The sequence below is a fragment of the Bos indicus genome, chromosome 18 (genome assembly GCF_029378745.1).
Source record: "Bos indicus isolate NIAB-ARS_2022 breed Sahiwal x Tharparkar chromosome 18, NIAB-ARS_B.indTharparkar_mat_pri_1.0, whole genome shotgun sequence".
Classification (NCBI taxonomy): Eukaryota; Metazoa; Chordata; class Mammalia; order Artiodactyla; family Bovidae; genus Bos; species Bos indicus.
The window spans coordinates 7,950,343-7,971,386 of record NC_091777.1 but is presented as its reverse complement, the minus strand read 5'-3'; the positions used below and the strand labels follow the sequence as shown (position 1 = coordinate 7,971,386).

Here is a 21,044-nt window from a genome sequence, read left to right as displayed (position 1 = left end):
TTCATGTATTGCTGAAGCCTGGCTTGGAGAATTTTGAGCATTACTTTACTAGCGTGTGAGATGAGTGCAGTTGTGCGGTAGTTTGAGCATTCTTTGGCATTGCCTTTCTTTGGGATTTTGTTAGGCTACCCTAAAATTAAATTTAATAAATGAATTCAGCTCATCTGCTTGTCTCTTCAGCACATCGCTTGGACCTTGTGTAGAACAGTGGTTTACCAGCCTGGCTGCACGTCAGAATCACCTGTTGAGCTCTCAAAAACAAAAAAACCATTACCTGGGGCCCAGTCCCAGAGATTCTGACTTTATTGGTCTGGGGTGGAGTTACAGGTATCAGTAAAATTTTACATATTTTTAATTAAATGATAATTGCTTTATAGAATTTTGTTTTCTGTCAAACCTCAACATGAATCAGCCATAGGTATACATATATTTCCTCCCCTTTGAACCTCCCTCCTATCTCCCGCCCCATCCCACCCCTCTAGGTTGATATAGAGCCCCTGTGTCAACTAATCTGAAGTCAGGAAGGTTGATTCCTCCAGCTCCATTCTTCTTTCTCAAGACTGCTTTTGCTATTCAGGGTCTTTTGCATTTCCATATGAATTTTTTTGTTCTAGTTCTGTGAAAAATGTCATTGGTAATTGAGTTTCCTGAGCCATACAGCAAATTCCCGTTGGCTATTTTACATATGGTAATGCAAGTTTCCATGATGCTCTTTCCAACATCTCGCCCTCTCCTCTCCTCTCCCCATGTCCATAAGTCTATTCTCTATGTCTGTTTCTCCATTGCTGCCCTGTAAATAAATTCTTCAGTACCATTTTTCTGGATTCCATATATATGTGTTAGAATACAATATTTATATTTCTCTTTCTGACTTACTTCACTCTGGATAATAGATTCTAGGTTCATCCACTTCATCAGAACTGTCTCAAATACATTCCTTTTTATGGCTGAGTAATCAAAATCAGATTGATTATATTCTTTGCAGCCAAAGATGGAGAAGCTCTATACAGTCAGCAAAAACAAGACCAGGAGCTGACTGTGGCTCATACCATGAACTCCTTATTGCCAAATTCAGACTTAAGTTGAAGAAAGTAGGGAAAACCACTAGACCATTCAGGTATGACCTAAATAAAATCTCTTATGATTATACAGTGGAAGTGAGAAATAGATTTAAGGGCCTAGATCTGATAGATAGAGTGCCTGATGAACTATGGAATGAGGTTCGTGACATTGTACAGGAGACAGGAATCAAGACCATTCCCATAGAAAAGAAATGCAAAAAAGCAAAATGGCTGTCTGGGGAGGCCTTACAAATAGCTGTGAAAAGAAGAGAAGCAAAAAGCAAAGGAGAAAAGGAAAGATATAAACATCTGAATGCAGAGTTCCAAAGAATAGCAAGAAGAGATAAGAAAGCCTTCTTCAGCGATCAATGCAAAGAAATAGAGGAAAACAACAGAATGGGAAAGACTAGGGATCTCTTCAAGAAAATCAGAGATACCAAAGGAACATTTCATGCAAAGATGAGCTCGATAAAGGACAGAAATGGTATGGACCTAACAGAAGCAGAAGATATTAAGAAGAGATGGCAAGAATACACAGAAGAACTGTACAAAAAAGATCTTCACGACCAAGATAATCACGATGCTGTGATCACTGACCTAGAGCCAGACATCCTGGAATGTGAAGTCAAGTGGGCCTTAGAAAGCATCACTATGAACAAAGCTAGTGGAGGTGATGGAATTCCAGTTGAGCTATTCCAAATCCTGAAAGATGATGCTGTGAAAGTGCTGCACTCAATATGCCAGCAAATTTGGAAAACTCAGCAGTGGCCAAAGGACTGGAAAAGGTCAGTTTTCATTCCAATCCCAAAGAAAGGCAATGCCAAAGAATGCTCAAACTACCGCACAATTGCACTCATCTCACATGCTAGTAAAGTAACGCTCAAAATTCTCCAAGCCAAGCTTCAGCAATATGTGAACCGTGAACTTCCTGATGTTCAAGCTGGTTTTAGAAAAGGCAGAGGAACCAGAGATCAAATTGCCAACATATGCTGGATCATGGAAAAAGCAAGAGAGTTCCAGAAAAGCATCTATTTCTGCTTTATTGATTATGCCAAAGCCTTTGACTGTGTGGATCACAATAAACTGTGGAAAATTCTGAAAGAGATGGGAATACCAGACCACCTGATCTGCCTCTTGAGAAATTTGTATGCAGGTCAGGAAGCAACAGTTAGAACTGGACATGGAACAACAGACTGGTTCCAAATAGGAAAAGGATTTCATAAAGGCTGTATATTGTCACCCTGTTTATTTAACTTATATGCAGAGTACATCATGAGAAACGCTGGACTGGAAGAAACACAAGCTGGAATCAAGATTGCCGGGAGAAACATCAATAACCTCAGATATGCAGATGACACCACCCTTATGGCAGAAAGTGAAGAGGAACTCAAAAGCCTCTTGATGAAAGTGAAAGAGGAGAGTGAAAAAGTTGGCTTAAAGCTCAACATTCAGAAAACGAAGATCATGGCATCCGGTCTCACCACTTTATGGGAAATAGATGGGGAAACAGTGGAAACAGTGTCAGACTTTATTTTTCTGGGCTCCAAAATCATTGCAGATGGTGACTGCAGCCATGAAATTAAAAGACGCTTACTCCTTGGAAGGAAAGTTATGACCAACCTAGATAGCATATTCAAAAGCAGAGACATTACTTTGCCAACAAAGGTTCGTCTAGTCAAGGCTATGGTTTTTCCAGTGGTCATGTATGGATGTCAGAGTTGGACTGTGAAGAAGGCTGAGCACTGAAGAATTGATGCTTTTGAACTGTGGTGTTGGAGAAGACTCTTGAGAGTTCCTTGGACTGCAAGGAGATCCAACAGTCCATTCTGAAGGAGATCAGCCCTGGGATTTTTTTGGAAGGAATGATGCTAAAGCTGAAACTCCAGTACTTTGGCCACCTGATGCGAAGAGTTGACTCATTGTTAAAGACTCTAATGCTGGGAGGGATTGGGGGCAGGAGGAGAAGGGGACGACAGAGGATGAGGTGGCTGGATGGCATCACTGACTCGATGGACGTGAGTCTGAGTTAACTCCGGGAGTTGGTGATGGACAGGGAGGCCTGGCGTGCTGCCATTCATGGGGTTGCAAAGAGTCGGACACGACTGAGCGACTGATGTGATCGGAACATTCCATTGTGTATATGTACCACAACTTCTTTATCCATTCATCTGATGATGGACATCTAGGTTGCTTCCATGTTCTAGCTTTGTAAATAGTGCTGCAATGAACAGTGGGATACCTGTGTCTTTTTCAATTTTGGTTTCCTCAGGGTATATGCCCAGGAGTGGGATTGCTGGGTCATATGGTGGTTTTATTCCCATTTTTTTAAAGGAATCACCATACCATCCTCCATAGTGGCTGTGTCAATTTACATTCCCACCAACAGTGAAAGAGTGATCCCTTTTCTCCACATCCTCTCCAGTATTTATTGTTTGTAGACTTTTTGATGATGGCCATTCTGACCAGTGTGAGGTGCTATCTCATTGTAGTTTTGATTGCATTTCTCTAATAATGAGCGATGCTGAGCATCTTTTCATGCGTTTATTAGCCATCTGTGTCTTCTTTGGAGAAATAACTGTTTAGGTCTTTTCCCCACTTTTTGATTGGGTTGTTTGTTTGTCTGCTATTGAGTTGTATGAGCTGCTTGTATATTTTGGAAATTAATCCTTTGTCAGTTGTTTCATTTGCTATTATTTCCCCCCATTCTGAGGGTTGTCTTTTCACCTAGCTTATAGTTTCCTTTGCAGTGCAAAAGCTTTTTAAGTTTAATCAGGTCCCACTTATTTACTTTTGTTTTTATTTCCATTACTCTAGGAGGTGGGACATAGAGGATCTTGCTTTGATTTATGTCATTGAGTGTTCTGCCTATGTTTTCATCTAAGAGTTTTATAGTTTCTGGTCTTACATTTAGGTCTTTAATACATTTTGAGTTGGTCTTTGTGTAGGTGTTAGGAAGTGTTCTAATTTCATTCTTTTCCATGTAGCTGTCCAGTTTTCCCAGCACCATTTTTTGAAGGGGCTGTCTTTGCCCCATTGTATATTCTTGCCTCTTTTGTCAAAAATAAGGTACCCATAGGTGCATGGATTTATTTCTGGGCTTCTACCTTGTTCCAATGGTCTATAATTCTATTCTTGTGCCAGTACCATACTGTCTTGATGACTGTAGCTTTGTAGTATAATCTGAAGTCAGGAAGGTTGATTCCTCCAGCTCCATTCTTCTTTCTCAAGACTGCTTTTGCTATTCAGGGTCTTTTGCATTTCCATATGAATTTTTTTGTTCTAGTTCTGTGAAAAATGTCATTGGTAATTTGATAGAGATCACATTGAATCTGTAGATTGCATTGGTAGTATAGTCATTTCCAGAGAATTGATTCTTCCTACTCAAGAACATGGAATATCTCTCTGTTCACATTATCTTTGATTTCTTTCATCAGTGTCTTATAATTTTCTGTGTACAGTTCTTTTGTCTCCTTAGGTAAGTTTATTCCTATTTTATTCTTTTTGTTGCAGTGGTGAATGGGATTGATTCCTTAATTTCTGAGTTTTCTTTGTTAGTATATAGAAATGCAAGTGATTTCTGTGTATTGATTTTATATCCTAAAACCTTGCTAAATTCACTGATGAGCTCTAGTAATTTTCTGATACTATCTTTAGGGTTTTCTATGTACAGTATCATGTGATCTGCAAACAGTGAGAGCTTTACTTCTTCTTTTCTCATCTGGATTATTTTTATTTCTTTTTCTTCTCTGATTGCCATAGCGAGGACTTCCAAAACTATGTTGAATAACAGTGGTGAAAGTGACACCCAGTCTTAGGGGGAATGCTTTCAGTTTTTCACTATTGAGAATAATGTTTGCTGTAGGTTTATCATATATGGCCTTTATTATGTTGAGGTAGATTCCTTCTATGCCTATTTTTCAGAGTTTTAATCATAAATGGGTGTTGAATTTTGTCAAAGTCTCTTTCTGCATCTATTGAGATTACCATATGGTTTTTATCTTTCAATTTGTTAATATTGTATCATATTGATTAATTTGCATATATTGAAGAATCCTTGCATCCCTGGAATAAACCCAACTTGATCATCGTGTATGGCTTTTTGATGTGTTGCTGAATTCTGTTTGCTAAACTTTTGTTGAGGAGTTTTGCATCTATGCTCATCAGTGATACTGGACTGTAGTTTTCTTTTTTGTGTGTTGTCTTTGACTGGTTTTGGTATCAGGGTGATGGTGGCCTTGTAAAATGAGTTTGGAAGTGTTCCTACCTCTGAAATCTTTTGAAAGAGTTTTAGAAGGATAGGCATTAGCTCTTATCTAAACATTTGATAGAATTCTCCTATGAAGCCATCTGGTCCTGGGCTTTTGTCTTTTGGGAGATTTTTGATCACAGCTTCAATTTCAGTGCTTGTAATTGGATTCATAATTTCTATTTCTTCCAGGTTCAGTCTTGGAATATTGAACTTTTTTAAGAATCTGTCCATTTCTTCCAAGTTACCATTTTATTGCCATATAGTTGTTCATAAGAGTCTCTTATAATCCTTTGTATTTCTGCATTGTCTGTTGTAACCTCTCCTTTTTCATTTCTAATTTTGTTTATTTGATTCTTTCTCTTTTTTTGTTGATGAGTCTGGCTAAAGGTTTGTCTATTTTGTTTATCTTCTCAAAGAACCAGCTTTTAGTTTTATTCATCTTTACTACTGTTTCAGAAACTTATTTATTATATAGTTAAATTATAAATTTACAATACATTCAAAAGGGATTAAATAAGACATGTAAAGAGTTTAAACGTAAAAATAGAAAGGATTGTCCAAAAGATCACTTGGATTGATTATAATCTCAGGAATCTTTAAAGAGTGAAGTGTTTTCAGCCTGGCATCACAGGGCAGAATTTGGCTGTTGCAGGTCTATTCACATGGATTCTGAATGACGATCAGAAGATATTCCTTATCTGTGGAGAGAGATGGACAAAGTTAATCCACCCTAAAAATTGGTTGACTCTCTGCGACCCCGTAGGCTGTTCCCCACCAGGCTCCTCTATCCATGGGTTTTCTCAGGTAAGAATACTAGAATGGGTTGCCATTTCCTACTCCAAGGGATCTTCCTGGCCCAGGGATCAGACCTGCATCTCCTGCATTGGTGGGCAGATTCCTCACCACTGAACCACCAGGGGAGCCCATCTTATGTGTTAGGCTACCCTAAAAATTAAATTTAATAAAAGAATGCTTCAGCTCATCTGCTTGTCTCTTCAGCACATCTCTTGGACCTTGTGTAGACCAGTGGCTTGCCAGCCTGGCTGCACATCAGAATCACCTGTTGAGCTACCTGGGCCCAGCCCCAGATTCTATTGGTCTGAGGTGGAGTTCCAGGTATCAGTAAAAATTTTTAAAAAGATCTCCAAGCAATTCTAATGTGCGCCTTGTGTGAAAACACAGGTGCAGGTAAAGCTTTATTTAGTTTGCGGGCGACTCTGATTTTACAGCTGCATTATAGAGAAGTTTGCTCTAGACTAGATTTAGGAACATGAGTCCTGTTTTACACTGACATCCACTAACACAGTGAATGCACCTCCTTCGAGGAAAGAAGTATTTCTGTGGTGGCTGGCTTTTAGTGGCCCCAGTGAATGGGCTCCGCCCCAGGGAAGGTTTGAGACCCAACAGACCTTTGACCCACCCTCTGCTTTATCCCCTGGATAGGAGATATTTCTCCCACTCTTCAGGAGGTCTGTGTGCTAAGTTTACGTAACAGGAAATCTATACCTCCTAAATGTTTTACTAACAACAGGTACAAACGGGCAAAATCCAACTTCTTGACTAATTTCAAGGAATTTTCAGATTCAAACTTCTTCATTTTTTAATTGAGGAACATGATGTGTCATAGTGCATGTTAAAACCCACAGTCCCCATCCTTTGAGACACAAAGCCTTTATCCAGTAAAGTAGAAAGATGCCTGAAATGTGACATGAAATGGGCCAGATTACCTGGAGCTACCATGATTTCATGTTTCTTGGATCTGATCCTAAGAAAAGTTAGGTCGTTCTGAGGGTCAATGTCACGGACGGTGCTCTTGGCTTTCATGGTCAGCTGATGAAGGAGACCTGCGTACTGAACTGTTGTTGAGTTGTCCAAGGTTGTTCGGATGGGAATGCCTAGTACAAGATTTAATTATGGGTTAAACTTTTTTTTTTTTCTTTTTATAAAAGCAATAGGTGCATCATAGAAATACTGGAAAATACTGGTAATTTTAAAAAGGAAGAAAAAGTGATGACTCATATTACTCACTGGAACAATTTTACTTTATTTCCTTCCAATCTTTCTGCCTCCACATGGATTTAAAAATTTAGTTGGATCAAATTATAAAAGTAGATTTGACTGTTGCTTTTTTCTTCATTCAAAGGGCAGCATACAAGTTTTCCTTGTTGACGGTGCCATCGACATTATTTTTAATGGCTGTAGACTTTACTATTCTTTGGATACAACATAATATAATCAACCCCCTACTATAGGATTGTTAGGTTGTGTGTTTTTGTTTTCGTACCTAATGGTGATGAACACTTTAGTATACAAATCTTTTGGAAATTGTTAATTGATTATTTCAGTAGTAACATGTTTCTATATGAAATGCATTTCCCTAAGCATCCTGTCTGGAGAAGGCAATGGCACCCCACTCCAGTACTCTTGCCTGGAAAGTCCCATGGATGGAGGAGCCTGGTAGGCTGCAGTCCATGGGGTTGCTAAGGGTCGGATATGGCTGAGCGACTTCCCTTTCACTTTTCACTTTCATGCAATGGAGAAGGAAATGGCAACCCTCTCGTGTTCTTGCCTGGAGAATCCCAGGGATGGCGGAGCCTGGTGGGCTGCCATCTATGGGGTCGTACAGAGTCGGACACGACTGAAGTGACTTAGCAGCAGCAGCAGCAAGCATCCTGTCTACAGTGAGGTGAGTTCACCGTGAGAAGCTGTGAAAAGTCCACTTAACACATGGTGCTAGTTTCCTGAGAACAGAGATAGAAGGGGGTATCTGCACCTGCTAGAGAGTATCAAAAGGGGTTTTCAGAATTTCTTTGTAACTTCCTCATACAGTATTTTGCAAACCTTAATTTTTATGCTAGAAAACACAGCCACAAAGATGCTGTAGTTTGGCTGGGCATGCCCTGGTTTGCACTCATTCTTGGTTTAAGCATGATTAGATTTGGCTACTTGTGTGCTCTATTGTTTCATTATGAGTGTAAAACAGAAGCTATTAATTTAGCAGAAAAAAACCTCCTAGCCAGACAAATATGCGAGTATAATTTCATTCCATTCAAATCCATCCAGCCTCTCTTCAGGTCACTCTGTGCTTACTGTGGAACAGGTGCCGTGCTAGCTGTTTTACATATATCGTACCTAATCAGAGCCGACCTCCATATTATTTTGAAAACTACCAAATAAGCCAGGGAATTCCAAGGATTTGATTTGCAAGTGTGCCTTGAGTTTTGGGGGACACATGAAGGTGAATCTGGGATCGTTGTCAAGTTCCTCAGGAACCCAAATGAAGGCCCATCAATAAAAAAGGCTAAGGTGGCCCTCTTGGTTTTTTCCCTCAGAGAATGTAGCTCCAGAAACTGGTCTGAGTGCTTCTAACTTGGGACTTTGTTTTTCATGAAAACCTTTGGAGAGCCTCAACTCTGAAACAGACTAATTTCCTTCCCCTTTAAGAAATTCATTCTCTCCAGAGTCGGTCTTGCCAAACAAGATGAGGAGGACAATATTTATAAGGAAAACCTTTTCAGTAAATAAGGTTTCATAGAAAGCTTGTTAATTTCTGTATTATTGTTTGCTGGCCACTTTCTCTCCAGAAGTCAGTTCTGTCTTTCACACCTGGCGAACCATTACGTGTGTGTCTTTACCAAGCAGGAGACTGAAAGTGGAGCAAGCACTCCACCTTTTAAGGGTGCTTTTTGACCAAACAGTTTTATTTTGCATCACGAAGAGTGACTATCTACAAAGTCTGCATTGCTCAGTGTCAAAAAAGAAATACAAGCAGAATAAATTATTTAAAGTGCAGATGACAAGATTATGAATCAGATGCTCGGGCCTACTTAGTCAGTCTATTCATGATCCAAGTCAATAAATAATAGACCTAGCCTTCCTGAATAATAAGTGTGCACTGTGGAAACTCTTGGAGTTCTTCATATTGCTGTGGACCCTTGGGGAAAAAATATCAATCAACAAATATTTATTGAGTTCTTGCTTGGGACCATGTGAAGTAATTAAAAAATAATTTATTAGGAAGTAATTATAGCATATGGTATAAAACACACCCACTTCTTCTGAGAGGTAACCACTGCTCTGTTTCTTTGGTGTCCTTGCAGAGATAGTCTAAGTTTATTTAAGTCTGTTCACATTTGCATTCTTCAACTGTATCATTCTCTATTCTGTACCTTAACTTCTTCCATTTGATACACTTGGAAAGTTGTTGCCTTCTGTCCACATAAGGCTAGGGCATTCCTGTTAATGGCTGTATAATGTGACTGTTGAATGGATGCTTTGTAATGCACGTAACTAATATATCTTCCTGCCAAGCATTTGGGCTGTTCCCAATCTTTGCCTTTTATAAACAAGGCGACAGAATATATCTGTGTGGATGCCATTTCACATTTGTATATACTTGTGGGTAGGATAAATTCCTCAAATGTAACTTCTAGAACAAAGAGTATAAATTCAATATTCCTAAATTTACGACACTGCTTTAAAAATATGAATCTTTATGATCCCACCAAGGTGGTACTCTTCAACTGTACACTTGTATTTTGGTTGCTAGATTATATTTCAAAAATAAAAGGAAATGGCTGGATGGCTGGATAAAATCTAATGAAATCCAAATGATGGATTGTTAGAAATGTCAAGAATATTTAAAATTAAGAGCCTGCAGAAATCAGGCTTATATACATAAGAATATACAACGGATATGACTGTCTGGGAAACAAATATGCATGTTCACCAGTATCTAGTTCAGTGATCAGGACTGTAATATTGTAAACAATGAATTATTTTATAAATGGGGAACCAGTGTTAACAAAGAATCTAACAAAAACCTACACCCCTCAGCATTGGGTTAAACTGATAAGCTCATTTCATTGTCATGGATAAGTCTATGTTTCAGATAGTGAAACCAAAGGACTCTGCTGCACATGGCAGAGAATGAGTTTAAATGTATAACATGGTAGAAGGCTTACCTCACCACAATCAAAAACCTAAAAAACTGTTAAAATGATTTACTGGGAATTAGTCAACTAAAACCATTGGTAGAGAGCAAGAACACACAAACAGCAGCTTAGTTAAATATTTACAGTGTTAAATTTCATGGGACTTCTGAATGCTGCAAAGCTACATTGTAATAAATGGCACGTTCATTTAAACTTGAGTAGGCTGTTGAGATGGAGTATTTCATTTCATTCGAGTCACACAACTTATACTATATGCTATTAGTAAACATCCTTGTCATACACTCTGGTTGTTAATAATCTGACCATAAAAATAAGCCCCTCATTTGTATTTTTTGGGAAAAGGTTAATTTGGCTTTCAGAAAAGTGCCCCGAACCTTAACACAACCTTTTCCTAGTAGAGGTTAATTAGAAGTTAATGAGTATGAAAAATAATATTGTGTTACCCTTGGATGAGAAAAGTGTTAATTGAGAGACCTCAGGAAAATAAAAGTCATTTTTAATTCAACTGCTCAAGAGATAATCACCGTTAACACATCCCTGCCTTTTCTTCCATATTTCAGTGTGTATGTGTGCTTGGCTGTATTTAGGATTTAAAAATACTGGGTACTGCTTCGTTTCCTGCTTTTTTTTCATCTAATATTGTGAGTAGTTTTTCATGACTTTAAATATTCTTCAACATTTTAAATAGAGTAATGGTTCATTGAGTAAATATTACATAATTAATTCAAAAATTTCCCTACTGTTGGGAGAGATTTATTTACCTATTTGTCTGTGTATGTATTGTGGGAGAACTGGGTTCTATCCCTGGGTTGGGAAGATCTGCTAGAGAAGGGAAAGGGTACCCACTCCAGTATTCTGGCCTGGAGAATTCCATGGACTGTATAGTCCATGGGGTTGCAAAGAGTCAGACAAGACTGAGTGACTTTCGCTTTATTGCTGTTATATATGATGCCTCTCTGAGATCCTTTGCACCTAAATCTTTTCTTCATTACTCCTTAAATAAATTCCCAGGAGTGGAATTACAGATCAAAAGGTATGGATATTTTTCCAACATTTAAAGCATATTGCCAGAATTATGAACTTTAGACTAAGTCTGCCTTTAGATACATTGTCCTCGGTGTCAGGATTGGTGAATGAATGTACCTGAGTTAGTTGCTAAGTTGTATCTGACTCTTTGAGACCCCATAGACTGTAGCCCACTAGGCTCCTCTGTCAATGGAATTCTCCAGGCAAGAACACTGGAGTAGGTGGCCATTCCCTTCTCCAGGGGATTTTCCTGAACCAGGGATCGAACCCAGGTCCTCTGCATCGCAGGCAGATTCTTTACTGTCTGAGCCACCAGATGGGTTGAATAGAGTCCCCTCCAAATTTCAAGCCTCCCCTAAACCTCAGAATGTGATCTTATATGGAAATAGGGTCTTTGAAGATGTGAGGTCATACTAGATCAGTGTGGGACCTAACCCAATGACTGGGGTCCTTATAAGAAGAGGAAAAAGAGTACGAAGAGGAAAACGCACACGATGATGGAGGCAGAGGTGGGAGTGATGTGTTTACAAGCAAACATACAGCAAGGATTGCTGGAACTCACCAGAAGCTGGGAGAGAGGCAAGGAAGGATGCTTCTTTGAAGAGAGCCTGGACCACTGACACCTTGATTTCAACATCTAGCCTTCCAGAACTGAGAGAGAATAAACGTCTAATCTTTTTAAGCCACTAAGTATGTAGTGCTTTGTTATGGCAGCCAAAGAAAACAAATACAGCCTCTCTGTGAAGTCCTTCAAATCTTAGGGGGTGTGATAGAGCTTATGCAAATGCCTGGAACTAAAATCAGTTCAACCAGAACAATGGACTCAGACTGGATGGCCTCCAGGAAATATTAGGCATAGCTCTTGATTTACCTGTAGGCTGATGTTAAAACCTCTCCTTCCTGATCACTCAAGCTGGGTGAATTTATTACTTGACATTCTCTTGACATTGAGCATTTTTAAATTTTATTATTTTGTAAAACACATCAAATATTTTATCTGTATAAATAAATTAAAAATTTCCACATTCACAGAACTACTTCATTACAATTCTGTTAAGTATTGGGTATTGTGCCAGGCCCTTGACAATTATTATTTCACTTACTTGTCACAATCATCAGTAAATTGGGTTATTTTCCATTTTTAATAATAAGGGATTGAAGTTGAGAGCTTAAACAGACTTTCAGTGGGTAGTTGCTCAATAAATATTTATTGATGGATTTGCTCCATAATAATGATTAGCTGTGAGAGTCCGTTGCCAAGCACCGAGTTGGCAGTGTGCCAATTCCATGGTTATACCATGAATTATGTGAAGTAGCTACTCTTGTTTCAACTAACGTTCTGGGATCTGTGGCACCTCTCGCCCTTACAGATGCCTGAATTAGCAATGAAGCCAGCAGAAGCCTTTAAGAGGCTGCCACCATAGCTGAGCATGGAACAACGTGCCAGAGAGAAGGCTCTGTGGACTGTTAATAGGCAAGTTTCTGGAATAAGTCTACAGATTTCATAGGTGGAAATGTATTGGCCCTCCTTTAACTATAACCATGAAGACTATACTATAAATTACATTAAAATTAATTCTCAAAGATTTCATTTACTATGGTGAAGGAACGGTTTCTTTTCAAATGAAGATTGAAACTCTGTACGCTTTACAATTTCAAAATGAAAGCAAACTGCCAACAATGGTATTCTTATCTTCATTGTAATAGTTTCATAGCTCCTCCTGAAATGTTAGAAGAGAGTTTACCAAAGCTTTAAAAATTAGACAATGTACAGCACTTCTTAGGAATATATATACATTAAAATTTTTATTTCCCTACCTTTTAGCAGAGTGCTTGGCATGTAATTAACAGACACTCAATAGATGTTTGATAAGTAAATGATTCAGCTAAAATATGTAAAATATACTTTTGACTTAAAATTCCAAGATGTTTGCCTAAGACTTCAAAGAAAAAAAGGCTCTTGGTCTGCTTCTGCGTGTCAAGAAGGCAGCCTGTGATGTATTTACCTTCTGCATTTACAACCATTGTTCCTATAACCCCTTTATGGCTCTGGATCCTCTTTAGGGTTTCCTCCACCTCTGCCTGGAAGAGATCAGGAAAAAAATTAACCAGAGTCTTCATGGTGATCCCAGTCCTAACGAGAGTAATGTTTAGAAAGATCCCTACTCCTCTGTCTCCTTAAACTAAGGTATTGGATGCTAAATCTCAGCTTTTGGAAGAGAGCTTTCAAACTGTCAAGACCCATATGCAAACTTATATAAGACTCTCTACATACAACCCTGAAAAATATCTTGCCCCGAACTTTTGTTGAGACAGAAATCTTGCCTTACAAGAGCGCACTTCATTTTTATCTGTCTCTATTCACTGGAAAAGTATCCTTTATGTTGAACAGAAATCTGCTCGGGTCATCTTTCATTCATTGATCTTTCTGTATTCACACAAAAAATCCCATTTCTACATTATAGATTTAAAAAAATATTTATAGAGCTATATTACGACCTCCTTCCTTCTAAAAGCATCACTTAATAAAAAATCATATTCTCAGTTGTAAATGTCATCTAACTGGGAGTTCAGATGATTAAATTAAAAATATTCTGTGAAAACAATGTATCCCAGGATTCTATTGGTAACTATAGCCTGGATCTCAGGGCATGCTGAATGTTCAACCATAAATGTTATAATCCCATTACTGGGTTTTAAATTTAGCTTTCTGAATCTTATGCATAGACTATATTGTACCAGTTTATTTCCTTCTACAAATGCTAAACTAAAGAATATTTTTTCCAGCCTGCATATTTTTCATAACAGAGTAATCACTGGATATTCTGAATTCAAACAGTATTCTGCAGAGTCTTTTGATGAGAGTTTATAAAATAATTTTGTTTACAACATTGTATGGGTGAATGCTATGTTACTTTTGTCAAAGACAGTTTTCTTTTGACTCAGTTTTCTTTTGACCCTAATGTGGGCGGGAGCACTTATTTCCTCTTTCCACCACTATAGCAGGTGTTTTCTGAATTTCAGGCATTCGTGTACCAGCTTTTCAATTTCTGCCATTATAAATAACATCTATATTATTCACCCAGCACATTTTTAGAATTATCTCACTGCTAAAAGTTTAAATGAATGCATTTTAAAAGGAAACTATACATCGCTACCACAAATGCAAATTCTGTATCATTTGTCACAGGCAGAAATAATCATAAAAAAAGAGAGATCGTATTATTAAATTCTACTCCAATGAAAATTATGAGCCTGAGGTTTGCACTTCAGGTGAAAAATCAAAACTACTTGATAGATAGATGATAGTGGCATTCAGTTCAGTTCAGTCACTCAGTCGTGTCTGACTCTTTGTGACCCCATGAATTGCAGCACGCCAGGCCTCCCTGTCCATCACCAACTCCCGGAGTTAACTCAGACTCATGTCCGTTGAGTCGGTGATGCCATCCAGCCATCTCATCCTCTGTCGTCCCCTTCTCCTCCTGCCCCCAATCCCTCCCAGCATCAGAGTCTTTTCCAATGAGTCAACTCTTCGCATGAGGTGGCCAAAGTATTAAAAGGACCTAAAAGTGCCAGAAAGTCTCTCCTGGATATAGTCTAGAGGCTGAAAAAAATGAAAGAGGAATAACTTTCTCTGATGTGATTCACTCTGTGGTATTTGGTATTTCTGAGCCATCTTAAAGTAGCAACTCATGTTTGCATCTCACTTTGGGAAACACTGCACTAAAGCATAGTACCTGTACAGGGGATTAAATAACTACTTTTTTTGTGCCATCTATAGGACAACGTCCACAGCTCCTTACAAGATCCGCTGACCTCTTTATTTCTGTTTTACTTCTCTCTCCCTGCTCGACCCAGCCTGTCCCTCTATTTTCCCAGGTGTTTTTTCCTTTCGTGATTTCTGAGCCCTCATAATATAGTCTCTTAATTCCCATCGCCAATACCTGTTCCTTCCTTAAAAACAAACAAACAAAACACCAAAAACACTTTCGGTTTGTTCTTTTTCGACCTTTCTCTTTCTCCATTTTCCTTTTCTTCGCCTCCCTTCTCCCATCCCTACTTCCTCTTTTCTATTTTTCTTTCTTCTCTCCTCAACAGCTCCTCCTTCTCGCCCCTCTCCATTCCCTTGCGCTGTCGCATGTCTTTCTTTCCCTTCGGGGTGATTTTTCTCTCCTCCATGGTGCCTCTTCCCCTTTCAAACTTCCCTCGCTGTCGAGGAGATTACTCATTCCCCTCAGGATCTTTCATCCCTTCCGTGTCTCTTTCTCGATATTCTTCCTCCTCGAGTATTACTCCCAGAAAACACCCCTCGATATCTATTCCCCAAGAAAGCTCCCCCCATCTACACATCTTCCCTTCCTCCACGGTCGCCCCCTCTGGTCCCTCCAGCGTCTCCGTGTGCCCCTCCAAGAAGCTTCTGGAGCTCCTAGCCTTCCCTGCGGCCCCGAGAACTGGGCAGCGAAGGGACCCTGCCTGTCGGCACCCTTGGCGGGCGGGTTGTTGACAGAGATCTCGGATTTACCATCTTATGGGCGGCGAGACTCTGGGCTCAGACCTGCGCCACTGCGGCCTCGGATGTCAACAACGCTTCCAGCCGTTGCTAGGAGACAGTGGAGGAAGTGATCTCCCGGAAGCGTGGGTACCCGGGCCTGCGTGCGCGCGGGGCGGGCCTTGCGGGGCTTGCACTTCCGCCCGGAACTGGCTTGACCTTCTCGGCTGCCGTAGCCAGGGGCTGGGGACCGTTGTCCCCAGCGCTCACCTGAGCTGAGGAGAACTGAGGTACTTAGGCCAGGCTTCGATTCTTTCGTTCGAAGTTTCAGTCAGTCATTCCTTGAGGTACGCGTTCGGTAACCGCCAATTCCCCGTTCAAGAACGATTTATTGACCACTTACCGTGTCCCGTTCTCTGGGCCTGTGGTACATTCTAGAACGGGAGACAGACAAAATGCGCGACAAACGAAGCAGTACTGTCCAAGTGTGATACGTGTTCTGGAGCAAATAAACCGGCGTGGTTCCGTCTGACCCCGGGGTGATATTAGGTATAGACTCAGCTGCCCTGTGACCCGCAGAGTTGCTGAGGCGCTGCCGGGTCAGGGCTGACACATTTGTTCCCCCGCCCACCAAGCGCATTTCTTTTTAATTGAAGACATACACACACACACACACACACACACACAAACAATAAGTATGTATATAGTAAATATATATTTATTAAATTACATCTCCCCACCCCCAACATGGAGAAGGCAATGGCACCCCACTCCAGTACTCTTGCCTGGAAAATCCCATGGATGGAGGAGCCTGGTGGGCTGCAGGCACGGGGTCACTAAGAGTCGGACATGACTGAGCGACTTCACGTTCACTTTTCACTTTCCTGCATTGGAGAAGGAAATGGCAACCCACTCCAGTATTCTTGCCTGGAGAATCCCAGGGACGGGGGAGCCTGTTGGGCTGCCGTCTGTGGGGTCGCACAGAGTCGGACACGACTGAAGCGACTTAGCAGCAGCAGCAGCAACCCCCAACACCGTAGGTGAAGTGTCATCATAACGTCTTAGGTTCTCGTGGTGGTTGTACCACCCCCGAGCTGCTCTTCCCTCAGTTGTAGAGCTGCTACTACCCAGTACTTATATTTAACCCACTAGAACTTTATTTTATTTTTTACAAAGCCATTTGCCCACATTTCTGAGTTGCTGAAAAGTGGCAGGTTAGTGCTGAGTTTCTGCAAATCTCCGTAGAAGAGCAGTCCATTGGGTATTGGAGGAACTGAGGGAGGAAACAAGTTAAAGGTCAACTAGGGATGGTTACAAGTCTCTTGGTCTTCCGAGGGGCATTGATGTATCTTGGTAGTCTGGGAGGAAGAGACAGAGTGTACCTGAGGCACAGTGGGAAAATTTTGTGGTTGGGTCGGCATCTGGTCCTGGGGTTTGAAGAGAACTTGAATGACTGAACTCTAGACAGGTCTTCCCTGGTGGCTCAGTGGTAAAGGATCCACCAGCCAAGCAGGAGACACAGGTTCTATCCTTGGGTGGGGAAGATGCCCTGGAGAAGGAATTGGCAACCCACTCCATTACTTGCCTAGAAAACCCCATGGACAGAGGAGCCTGGTCCATGGGATCAAAAGACAGTTGGATATGACTTAGCGACTGAGCATGCATGCACTAAATATAAATGGTCAAGTTGGGACTGCTTCTCCATAGGGACCCCGCTATAGCAGCTCCCTGTAATACTGACTCAGTTTGTGCTTTTGTTTCCAATAAGTACGTTACACCAAACAAGGCATAGTTATTGCTAGGGAAGTCATCTAGAATCTGAATAGGTCCTTGTCTTCCTGGTCAGGGATGCCCTGGAAAAATTTTGAACTTGGCTTGGGACTAGATGATCCATTTCAACTTGGAGTCTTACCCTTTGATGATACTATGTTATGTACAGAAACACTCGCTGAAGCTCTAGTTCTGCTTCAATTTTTTTTTTTTTTTCCTTTGAGAAACTTACTGCTTCTCAAAAAGCCAAGTCACAATGGCTAACTCATACTGCCTTGTCACTCCACATTTGACACTCCAGCCAAGGTCATTTGGAATGGGCAACTGAGATTCTGGGGGAGGAGCTGGTGTGTATGTTTGCAGATCTAGTTCTGCACTGATAACTTGTTTGCTTTTCAGTGATAAAAGTGCAGGCATATACTGCAATACTGGATAAATTGTATAAACACTGATTCTTGGGCTCTCTGGGTGTTTTAGATCCAGGAGATTCCTACTTGGTTGTGCAGCAATTTGTTTTGCTTCTAAAAATCAGTGGCAGTGCTCCGTATTATCACTGATGTCAGTCAGCTTTAATGAAGGAACTGACTGCATATGCGTGGTCCGCGAATCCCCTCCTTTCTGAAGTCAGGGTATCAAACTCATTCGATAGCTGACAGCTGTGATTAGAGCAAAGAGAGACTCCGGCATGAAAGGCACTGGCAGGAGTATCCAACTGCTGAAAAAAGTAATAAGTAGTAGCCAAACTGACTTCCAACAAACAGTCAAGTTTGACTCACTGTGCACAGAAAATCAATGAGGAGAATATGAGCCATTTTCTCCGTATTGATTTTCACTTCTAATTATTCCTTGGAGGTAGCATGGTTTAATTTTTATGCTTTTTGAGGGACTATAATGAATATCCAGCACTGTGCTGTATAAAATATCTTGGCAGCATCTATCACGTTCTCTATACCCATGCTCAGTGTATGGGAACCTCTGTTTCTCTTTTTCTCTTCTGTTCATCCCCTCACCATTTCTTTTGACCCACAGTAAATGCTAACTATAGTTCAATAACTTTGAACTAAAGTGAAAGACTTAATGAATAATACTTTTTGCAAGTACTCTTGAAGTGACCACCAAAGTTGTGGTACATGCGAAGATAAAGTCTACTGTTCTTCACATATAATTTTGTGAAAGTGAGATGATTTTATGCTGGAATCTCTCTAATAATTTGTTTCTACTCTCTGTTTAATCTGAAGAAACCCAGGTAACTTCATGAGCTCGAGTTTTATCTTGGTATTTTCAGTACCATCCCATATAGAAACTGGCATTCCTACCAGTTGGCAAATACTAAATAATGAGCCAAGGAGTATACTTTGTGCCCATTTTCTCATAAAATAAGGCATTATTTGTCAGTTTAAACACAACTTCTCCTAGTACTCTAGTGATATTGCTCAAAAAAGTGTACACTAGATTCTTTGACTTCCCTGATGGCTCTGTGATAAAGAATCTCTCTGCCAGTGCAGGAAACTCGGGTTCACTCCCTGGATTGGGAAGATCCCCTGGAGAAGGAAATGGCAACACACTCCAGTATTCTTACCTAGGAAATCCCTTGGACAGAGGAGCCTGGCCCGCTACAGTCCATGGGGTTGTAAAAGAGTTGGACATGACTTACGACTAAACGGCAACAGCAACAACAGTTTGCTTGAAAATTGCTCTTAATACTGAAGCAGAATTAGGGGATGTCAGTGACATCAGTAAGTATTATAACTGACCCAGTACCATTTTAGAATGACAGATTTAGAGTTTCAGAAAATCAGCCATTTTCTACTTTATATTAGGACAAAGGCAACCTCTAGGGTAATTCTTTTCAGGACTCAAGTGTAACGTAAGCATTTACTTCCTGTAAGAGAATCTTTTCTGTTGTAATTAAATGGTTTCCTAGAGCACAGAATTTGGAGTTACATGCAGCTAGGAAGGCAATGGCACCCCACTCCAGTACTCTAGCCTGGAAAACCCCATGGATGGAAGAGCCTGGAAGGCTGCAGTCCATGGGGTCGCTGAGGGTTGGACACAACTGAGTGACTTCACTTCCACTTTTCACTTTCCCGCATTGGAGAAGGAAATGGCAACCCACTCCAGTGTTCTTGCCTGGAGAATCCCAGGGACGGGGGAGCCTGGTAGGTTGCCGTCTATGGGGTCGCAAAGAGTCAGACATGACTTAAGGGACTTAGCAGCAGCAGCAGCAGCAGCAGCAGGGTGATGTTTCTAGGTGTGTTTCTGTGAGTAAAGTAAGTTATAAGAGCTTCTGTTTCCTCACTTATAAAATAGGAAAGACAGTATCTCACAGAGTTTATGTGAGGTGTCAAAGATATCATGTGGGTGAACTACTTGGCTTGTGTCAGGTGCCCGCTATGGGTCATTTAGCCACATTACTTTCTGTGTCATTTCTTTTCTTTAGTGTTCTTCCTTATTTCTTCCATTCCTTTACTCCCTTTTTTCCCTCTTTCTCAGCTTTCTCTTTCTCTAGCCTTTCCCTCCTTACTTCCCTCCCCTATTTCTGTCCTCTCTCCCTTCTTGACTACTTTCTCTTCAGCCTCCTTTTCCTTCATGCCCTCCCTATGAAAAAAAATTTATAACTTGTATCACTGACTTTCTCACTAAAGAAAATCTTTCCCTTGGTTCTCTTATTCCCCTTCTCCAGTTATTCACTTAAAATGTTCATCTAGTGTAATTTATTTACCTCTCATCTCATTTTTTCACAATTCCCATTTTTAAACTAATCGCTCCAGCAAGCAGTTTCCATCGTTGTGCACTGCACCCAGTAGATAGTCTCAGTATCTTAGGGATGAAGGAAAATTGTTACTATTTCCTGGTTTTTAATTGTGTTCAAAGAAAGGACTGAAGGGAGCAATAAGAGAACCATGTACTTTATATACCCCTTCTTTTTTCCTGATAATACAGTCAAAAGGTCTCTAGTCTATTCAGTTCAGAATTACTTTCATTGTTAGGTATAACACACAAGACAGTTTGGTGCACAAAAGTTGATTGGTGAGTTACTAACATAGGCCACGTGCCTAAAAGAAAATATAAAGTCAGTGAGTTACCACAAAGTGAATGCCTACGTAACCCCCAACCAGGTCAGGAGATAGAACACTGCCCACATTCCAGAAGCTTCCACATGGTCATTTCCAATCATTACCTTCACATTGTATGGCCTGAAAAGCCTAAAATATTTACTGTCTAGATCTTTGCTGAAAAACTTGGTGACCTCCATAATAGACATTTTTCCCCCTCTTGAGTCTTCTAAATATGTTTGATGGTTGAAAACAAAACATTGTTAAAAGTATGTAAATGCAATGTGTAAAATAATCACAACACAGAGTAGGGAGGCTAAAGGGATGTATCCTGACATTCTACTTGATGTGTTCAAGTAGTACTTCTAAGTAAACTCTGAAGTGAGGTGTGTAATCCATAGAGGAACCAATAAAAATTTATACAAATACAGTGAAGTG

At 40.3% G+C, this 21,044-nt stretch overlaps 1 protein-coding gene across 1 annotated transcript; it reads right to left on the bottom strand.

Moving 5' to 3' along the window:
• Nucleotides 1-5,760: 5,760 nt before the first annotated feature.
• DYNLRB2 (dynein light chain roadblock-type 2) lies at nucleotides 5,761-15,955 on the bottom strand. The gene is made up of 4 exons (XM_019980231.2): nucleotides 15,814-15,955; nucleotides 13,298-13,373; nucleotides 7,038-7,205; nucleotides 5,761-6,008 (listed from the first exon to the last, which is right to left on the bottom strand). The coding sequence occupies exons 1-4, from the start codon at nucleotides 15,814-15,816 to the stop codon at nucleotides 5,965-5,967; spliced, it is 291 nt and encodes a 96-aa protein (XP_019835790.1). The 5' UTR covers nucleotides 15,817-15,955; the 3' UTR covers nucleotides 5,761-5,964.
• Nucleotides 15,956-21,044: the final 5,089 nt, after the last annotated feature.